At 42.2% G+C, this 9,458-nt stretch overlaps 1 protein-coding gene across 1 annotated transcript; it reads right to left on the bottom strand.

Annotated features, from left to right (window-relative positions):
• Positions 1 to 1,484: 1,484 nt before the first annotated feature.
• On the bottom strand, positions 1,485 to 7,128 carry LOC112325430 (uncharacterized). Its single transcript, XM_052452266.1, has 2 exons — positions 5,240 to 7,128; positions 1,485 to 4,831 (listed from the first exon to the last, which is right to left on the bottom strand). The coding sequence occupies exons 1-2, from the start codon at positions 7,126 to 7,128 to the stop codon at positions 1,513 to 1,515; spliced, it is 5,208 nt and encodes a 1,735-aa protein (XP_052308226.1). The 3' UTR covers positions 1,485 to 1,512.
• Between the last annotated feature and the right edge of the window lie 2,330 nt (positions 7,129 to 9,458).

A 9,458-nucleotide genomic window follows, 5' to 3' on the forward strand; every position in this document is an offset into this window, starting at 1 on the left:
CAATATTGAAATACGAGATCCCTTCTAACGATCTCCTTTAACAAAAAATCTTAGAATCCCATCTGGCGATTCCTTGTAACCAATGTTGAAATATGAGGTCCCTTCTGACGACCTCCAAATAGCGAAACACGAGATCCCTTCTGGCGATCTCTTTTAGTCAACTTGGAATCCCATCTGGCGATTCCATTTATTCAAGGAAAAATGAGGTCCCATCTGGCGACCTCCCAATAATGAAACACGAGATCCCTTCTGGCGATCTCCTTAAATCAACTTGGAATCCCATCTGGCGATTCCTTTTATTCATGAAAATCGAGGTCCCATCTGGCGACCTCCAAATAATGAAACACGAGATCCCTTCTGGCGATCTCCTTTAATCAACTTGGAATCCCATCTGGCGATTCCTTTTATTCATGAAAAACGAGGTCCCATCTGGCGACCTCCAAATAATGAAACACGAGATCCCTTCTGGCGATCTCCTTTAATCAACTTGGAATCCCATCTGGCGATTCCTCCTTTTTTTTCCAACAGGTAATACGAGGTCCCATCTGGCGACCTCCAAATAGCGAAACATGAGATCCCTTCTGGCAATCTCCTTTAGTCAACTTGGAATCCCATCTGGCGATTCCTTTTATTCAATGAAAAAAAACGAGGTCCCATCTGGCGACCTCCAAATAACGAAACACGAGATCCCTTCTGGCGATCTCCTTTAATCAACTTGGAATCCCATCTGGCGATTCCCTTTTATTCGAAGCTGAAATAATGAGATCCCTTCTGGCGATCTCCTTTAATCAAAAACCAAAAAATCTATCTTGTAAATCGGTGAACCTGGAGTCCCCTCTGGCGATTCCCTTTTACCGCTTGCTCGATGTCGCTCTGCCTGATGGCAGGGTTTGAACATTATTATTTTCTCTTCTTGTTGTTTTAGAATCAACTCAATGATTTTTTTCTTCGTCTTCAATTTTGTTGGAATGTATTAAGGTCTCCTCCTGTAACGATCCAAAAAAACATATATGCAATGATTTATGATTAAATGCCATGCATGCATTCGTACCTGGTTTTGAAACATAGGCCCCATCATCTTCTTCGAGTTCCTGAGATTCCCTCTTAACATGAGCTTGCTTTTGAAGTCGTATGCTGGATTCATCTCTCGTGTTGCCTCCGATCATATTCTTGGAGAAGAAATCTCTGGCTTTCTTCAAATAGCCCTTTTTCAAAATGTATGACTTGTCATTGCCTCTTTGTCATGCTTTTGTCAAATGTTTTAGCTTGGTTTTTAAAATCTATAGGCTTTCGTACATGAAAATATCTCTTATTGCCCCCAGTGTAGGGGTGTGATTCTAGTCTAGGCTTTTATAGAGAGAAGAAATTCGTTCAGCCGATGCTAAACTTTTTAAATGAGATGACACAAGACATGCACTGTTGGGATTCATGCAAAAATGACTGTTGTGAGATCAATGCAAAAGAGAAAGAAGTCAATGGCCAAACTTTGCTTTATTGATTTAGGAGCCTACATCAAGCATAATATCTTTTTACAGAGTCAGAATTCACAGGTCGAGCTAGGTCTTCTCCATCCATTCTAGCCAACTTCAGTGCTCCTCCTGAGAATGCCTTCTTTACTATGTAAGGACCTTCGTAATTCGGTGCCCATTTGCTTTGATCGTCTCCAGGTAGTGACAATATTTTCTTCAATACTAGATCCCCTTCTTGAAACAACCGCGGTCTAACCTTCTTATCATATGCCTTGGCCATTCGTTTCTGGTACAGTTGGTGATGACATATTGCAGCCATCCTCTTTTCACTGATCAAGTTCAGTTGCTCATATCTCACTTTGGCCCACTCGGCCTCTTCTAATTCGGAGTCCATCAATACTCTTAACGACGGGATTTCTACTTCCAAAGGCATCACTGCTTCCATACCGTACACCAACGAATATGGAGTTGTTCCCGTCGAGGTCCTAACTGTAGTGCGGTATGCGTGAAGAGCGAATGACAACATCTCATGCCAATCTCTGTATGTGACTACCATTTTCTGAATAATCTTCTTGATGTTCTTGTTGGCGGCTTCTACTGCGCCATTCATTTTTGGTCGGTATGGTGAGGAATTCGAATGCTTGATTTTCCATTTAGTACACAGCTCCACTATTATTTTGCCATTGAAATTCTGTGCATTATCTGTCACTATCTTTTCCGGAGGACCATATCGACAAATCAAATCCTTTTCTATGAACCTCTTCACTACCTTCTGTGTTACATGGGCATACGAATTAGCTTCCACCCATTTGGTGAAGTAGTCAATAGCCACAAGGATGAATCTATGACCGTTGCTAGCTTTTGGGTTAACAGGTCCGATCACGTCGATTCCCCACATTGCAAATGGCCAAGGAGATATCAGATTAAATAGAGGAGCTGGTGGCATATTGACCTTGTCACTGTAAACTTGACATTTATGACATTTCCTGACATAGTCGATACAGTCTTTCTCTAGTGTCATCCAAAAATAACCGGCCCTTTGGATTTTCCTTGCTATCATATGCCCGCTAGCATGGGTTGAGCAAATCCCCTCATGGACCTCCCGTAATGCCTTTCTAGCATCTGCCTCATTCAAACACCTTAGCAAGGTTCCATCAAATGATCTTTTGTACAGAATCTCTCCATCTAAATAAAAGTCTGTAGCCAACCTTCTCAAGGTTTTCTTATCCGTTTTGGAGGATCCCACTGGATATTCCTGATTTTGCACAAGGTTCTTGATATCATAATACCAAGGTTGTCCGTCTATCTCTCCTTCAACTAAGCAACAATGAGCTGGGTCATTTCTAATGTCAATGTGGACCGGTTGTACTTTGCACTTGAGATCAATGGTAGTCATAGCAGCTAGTGTGGCCAAAGCATCCGCAAAATGATTCCCCTCCCTTCCCAGATGGGTGAATCTAATTTCTTCAAATTCCTTTGCTAGCGTGGATAGGTATTCTTGGTACGGCCTTAACTTTTCCTCCTTAGTCTGCCATTCCCCTTTAACCTGACAGATAATCAACATTGAATCTCCATATACATCTAACTTCTTTATCTTCAACTCTAATGCCGCTTCTAACCCGAGGATACAAGCTTCATACTCAGCTGTGTTGTTGGTGCACTCGAAATGTAGTTTAACCGAAACTGGATACTGTTTCTTATCTGGAGAGATTATTACCGCACCGGCCCCGTTACCATATACATTCACTGCACCGTCAAAAAACATCGTCCACCAATCTGTCTTCTCTTCTTCTTTCTCTATTGACAATATATCTTCATCAGGGAAGTCAAAATCCAAAGGTTCGTAATCTTCAACAGCATTATCGGCCAGATGGTCCGCGATTGCACTTCCTTTTACAGCTTTCCTTGTCATGTATACTATGTCATATTCTGCTAATAGAACTTGCCACCTTGCAATTCGACTTGAGAGAAATGGCTTGTTACAAATGTACCTCAGAGGATCCACTTTTGAAATCAACCAAGTGGTATAGTATAACATATAATGCCGCAACCTCTTTGCTGCCCACACCAACGCACAACAAAGCCTTTCTATCTCCGTGTATCTAGACTCACATTCAGTGAATTTCTTACTTAAGTAATAAATAGCTCTTTCCTTCCTTCCGGTTTCATCATGCTGACCCAATACACATCCCATAGCTGCTTCAGTCACTGTTAGATACAATACTAGAGGTTTTCCCGATACCGGAGGGACCAGTAAAGGTGGATTTTGCAAATAATGCTTGATTTTATTGAATGCCTCCTCACACTCCTCATTCCAGGTTCCAGGATTCTTTTTCCTTAGTAGTCGGAATATTGGTTCACACGTCGTTGTTAACTGAGCTATGAACCGAGCAATGTAGTTTATCCTTCCCAAGAATCCTCTTACTTCCTTCTCCGTCTTAGGGGATGACATAGCTTGGATGGCCCTTACTTTATCTGGATCCACCTCTATACCTCTATCACTTACCACAAATCCTAACAGCTTACCCGATTTAACTCCAAATGAACATTTGGCAGGATTGAGCCTTAATTCATACTTCCTCAATCTCTCAAACAACTTCCTCAAAACTTCAACATGATCCTCTCCTCTTTTAGACTTGGCAATCATGTCGTCTACATACACCTCAATTTCCTTGTGCATCATGTCGTGGAACAAAGTCACCATTGCTCTTTGATAGGTTGCTCCTGCATTCTTCAATCCAAATGGCATGACCTTATAGCAGAATGTCCCCCACGGTGTGACAAAAGTTGTTTTCGCCTTATCCTCCGGAGCCATTTTTATCTGGTTGTATCCCGAAAAACCATCCATAAAGGAATATGTGGAACTCCGGGCTGCATTGTCCACTAAAACATCTATGTGTGGTAAAGGAAAATCATCCTTGGGGCTAGCTTTATTCAAATTCCGAAAATCCACGCATACTCTAATCTTCCCCTCCTTCTTAGGTACCACAACAATGTTAGATACCCAATGTGGATATCTAACTACTTCTAGAAAGCCAGCATCCCATTGCTTCTCGAGTTCTGCCTTGACCTTGATCCAGACATCCGGGTGGGCCCTCCTCAGCTTCTGCTTGATTGGCTTACAGCCTTCTTCCAACGGTATCTTGTGTACTACAATATTTGTATCCAAACCAGGCATATCTTCATAAGACCAAGCAAAGACATCTGCATATTCTTGTAACAGGGCGATCATTTTTGTCCTTTGTTCAGAAGTAACTAAGGTACCTATTTTCAACTCTTTCTTGAGCTGATCACTACCCACATTGATGGTTTCGAGTTCCTCGGCGATAGGCTTCCAAGTCTGTTCCTGTTGTTCTACTAGCCTGGTGAATTCACTAATATTGCTTTCATCCCATTCTTCTTCTTCCATAGCTACCACATGCTCGTTCAAGTTTGGCCATTTATTCTTGATGCTAAATATATGTGATGTTGTAGGAGATCCGCTTTCAGGAATCCTGAAAGCGGGAAGTGTTTGGTGTAAATGCATAAAAAAAGAAGGCAATTTGTGAAAAGCGCATGATCTCACAATTTATTTAAAGAAAAAGTGGGCTCCATGACAAACATAAAATCTAACCGACAATTGAGCCTTGATTGTCGACTAGCGAAAATAAATGAAAACCAAACAAAGCAATGACAAAAGCATGTTAAGACAAACAAAATTGGTTTACATTTTGAAAACCACTGGAGCTTCTTGGGTCACCCAATTCTGAAACTTCTCGTCTTGAGCCAACTTGCGCACAAAGGTCTTGGCGGAGACTTCTTCTATGGTGTAGACCGTCAGTTGTGGGAGCGCTTCATCTCCCTTTCTTGCTACTGTCTTCATGTCATCTCCTTCCACCTTGTTTTCCCCCAAGGCATTTATGCTCAGGTTTGACAGCTCTTGATCGAGGCTTTCGGCTTCTTTATCATGTTGCATTATGTATGCAGCTTTTGAGAATGACACGCTAAGGGGAGGGATTTCTAGCTTTTCTTCATCAGGCTCTCTTCCTTTAATTCTAGCCATCCTTCTTGCCCTTCTCCGACCAGCAGCCCACCGATAATCTTCTTGGTTAGGTTGGTATCCTAACCCAAATCTTTGAGCAGCACTTTTCATCCTTGCCAGATTAACCCCTTCTGGTATCCTGATAATAAAGTTATACTGAACTGGGATCCCGCGGTTCAAAAGGCATAGACTTGCCATCCTTGCTGCTTCTGAGATCCTTGGCCTTCTTAGCACTGTATTCTCCGGCACCCAGTCGGTGTTCACAATCTCAAAGGCATGGATATTGTTACCCTTGCAATCATTCGCTTCGATAAAAGGCACAGCCACATTCTTTATCATGGATACTGTCTCCTCAGCCTTGACAGTTACCAACATCCCATTCATGATATACTTCAGGCATTGGTGCAATGACGAAGCTACTGCCCCCGCTGCATGAATCCAAGGTCTTCCTAACAACATACTATAGGAAGGATGGATATCCATAACTTGAAGTGTTACTAGGAACATTTGTGGTCCCACATATAGCTCCACTTCTAGAGTCCCAATTATTGGCCTAGGTGAGCCATCATATGCTCTGGCCATCATAGTACTTGGCTTTATATGGGATTCATCGATCGGCATTTCTTCCAACATGTGCTTTGGCAACACATTAAGGGCCGATCCGTTATCAATGAGTACTTTTCCTATGAGGCAGTCCTTGCACCTAACCGTAATGTATAAAGGCTTGTTATGTCCGGTACCTTCAGCATCAAGCTCATCAGCTGTGAAGTACAGGTAATTAGTTGCATGGATCCTTCCCACTAGATGCTCCATGGTTTTATGCTCAATGTCTTGGGGTACATATGCCTCATTCAATACCTTTTGCAAGGCGTTTCGATGCGGCTCAGAGCTGAGTATCAAGGACATAAGGGAGATCCTAGCTGGAGTCTTCTTTAGTTGATCAACTATGCAATATTCACTATGCTTGATCAACTTCAGGAATTCATTCGACTCCTCTTCTGTTACTGGCTTATTAACTTCTAGTGCTTTGTCAAGATCTACCACTTCTTTACCCTTTTCCTTCCTCAACTCCTCGGAAGTAAAGCAACGACCACTCCTGGTCAACCCACTTATCTCAGTCTGGAACAAAGGAAGAGGAGCTTGAACGTTGGAGGCATAACCATAATTATAAGGCATGGCATTGTGATTCCCTTTTGTGTAGGATGGTTTAACCAAGATTAGCCTTGGGGGACCATTAGCTGTTTGTTGGACCCTGCATACTCCTGTCATCTCCATCTGATCTTCTATCATACTCACCTCACCCCTGTTCTCCATGGGTTCAATTCTTAATTGCCCCATTTTTAACATTTTTGCAATCTTTTCGCAAAACTCGATGCAATCCTCAATATAGTGTCCATCTCTTCCATGGAACTCACAATAACTACCTCCCTCCGAATGGCCTTCCATATTTGCCTCTAGAAATCTTGATCGTACTAACATGTAGTACATCTTTTCCATAGACACCTTCAACACCTTGCATTGATTTCCAACTTCTATCATGCCTATTCCACTACTACTTGAGGCATGTTTAGGCAACGGGTTTGAATTAACATTGGGCTTGTCTTCAAAGGATACCCATCCTATCTTAATAAGCTCCATCAATCTTTTCTTGAAAGCGTAACAGGTTTCAATCCCATGCCCAGGATTACCCGCATGGTACTCACAAGTTAACTCGGGCTTGTACCAAATTGGGAATGGTGGTTGTAATGGTAGTGTAGGGATAGGAGCTATGTGCCCAATGCTCAACAGTTTAGCGTACATGTCCTTCAAAGGCATGGGTAGCGGTGGTAGTTGTTCCGAAGGGTATCTCGTATGGGGTCTTTGGTAGTGATTTTGGTAGTTTGATTGGTTATTTGTTCGATTAGGCGAAAAAGATTGGTTAAAGTTTATGCGTGAGAATTGAGAGGTTGGTACTTGTGGATTGTGGGAATCTACTTTCTTTCCCTTATACCCGTCCTCCAAATTGTTAACATCGCCTTCTCTCTTTCTTCCAATAAAGCCCTTCTTTTCCACTGGCATTGCTATTCGCCCAGCTTTGATCCCCTGTTCTATCCTTTCAGCTATGCGTACCGCATCATAGAAATGTTGAGAGGAGCTACCCATTAGGTGCTCATAATAAGGTGCTTTGAAGGTATTAGCAAACAAGCTCACCATCTCCGTTTCTATCAAAGGGGGTTGGACATGCATTGCCTCATCCCTCCATCTTTGCGCATAAGCCCTTACTGACTCCTGGCTTCTTTTCTCCATTGCCATTAAACTTGTTCGATCAGGAGCGATTTCCATGTTAAACTTGTACTGTTTGAGGAAAGCCTCCACCAAGTCTCTCCAGCTCTTGATCCTGATGCTGTCTAACCTCATGTACCAGCTTAAAGCGGATCCTGCTAGGCTATCTTGAAAGAAATAAATTAGCATTTTATCATCACGGATTACTTCCGCCATTTTGTTGCAGTAGGATCGAAGGTGAGTGTTTGGGCATTCCAAACCGGTATACTTAATGAACTCTGGTATGCGAAAATCTTTTGGTACCACGATGTTTGGTACCAAACATACTTCGGCTGCTCGCATAGGGTCAAACCAGTCATTACCCTCAACTGCCCTTAATCTTTCTTCCAGAGCAAACAGCTTGTCTTGGTCTATCAAACTGGGAGACCTATTATCCGGGACTCCCTCCGTTGTTAGGTCAACAGTGACTGGAGTATGAGGTGGTAGGATAGGAGTAATAGGCACAAACTGTTGTTCATTGGCCGAGTTTGCCCCCTGGTTTTGAGATGCTTGAGGAATGTGAACTGCTGGCGCTCCTTCAAGCTGTCGTGCTGATGTTCCCTCCCCATTCTTAGCCCTTAGAAGCTGTTCAAGTAAGTCGGTTAGCCGAGAAACTTCATTCTTTACAGACTCCAACTCGGTCTGATAATGTGACTCTAAGTGAGCTCTTTCTTCGTTCTCCATTCTCGCTCGAGACCGGGTGTTGTGGATTTTGGATGTGGGACCTATGTTTCACGGTCTGGGATGCATGAAAAAAATGTAAATGAATGTGTGATAAAGAAACAATGCATGAATACTCTTAGAAACTTGTTTTTTTTTTTAAAAAAAAACGATCGATGGCCAACATTCCTCTTGTGTAATGGGCATGGACTCTTTTTGTCACGTTCTTTATCAGGAGTAGTTGTGCTCAAGCTGCTGCTTTGGTAGGCTTATATTTATAAAAGATGGGTCAAAGCCCCTTTTCATTAATATTGGCTAATACATCTCTTGAAGAGAGGGTACAAAATAATAAAAAGATAAATACATCAATCTTCTTCTTCATCCATATCTCTAGCCACTGGTAGGAAAGCGAGGCCTCGATTCTCAATTTTCTCTAAAAAGGCATCTGTCTCAGCCAAGCTTTGTCGATAACGAAAGATGTCCCTTCCCACCCTTCGAGCATTGGCTCTAATAATTCGTGCGTGAATGGCAGCTTCGTCCATTTGCTCATCTACCTTGGCCATCTTCTCTATAAGCACCATGTTGTTCCGATTCAAAGTATTGTTGTTGGTGTCGATCTGTTCTTTATGTTTTTCTGAAACTTCCAACCTGTTGGTCAACTGTTTCACCTTTTCTCGTTCTTTGTCAAACTTCACCTTCAACATTCTAATTTCAATTTTCTTAGCTGCCAAATCTGCCTTCAAAACCTCCTCTTCATTCCCCTTTCTTTCGAACTCTTGTAATTCAGTTAGCCGACTTTCTATCATCATATATTTCTTGTTTAACTCATCATACTTCTCAATTCGGTCTAACAACTCTGCTTTAACATGCAAGAATTTGTCCTGATTGTACTCAACATTCTCTTGATAGCCATCGAAGTCGGCTTTTAATGCTTCCAACTCAGAGCTGCTTTGCATAAAATCCAAAATCAGTCTTCCTCTTTCTTTCTCAGACTCCTCTATTACAGC

This window comes from Populus trichocarpa, chromosome 4 (assembly GCF_000002775.5).
Source record: "Populus trichocarpa isolate Nisqually-1 chromosome 4, P.trichocarpa_v4.1, whole genome shotgun sequence".
NCBI lineage: Eukaryota > Viridiplantae > Streptophyta > Magnoliopsida > Malpighiales > Salicaceae > Populus > Populus trichocarpa.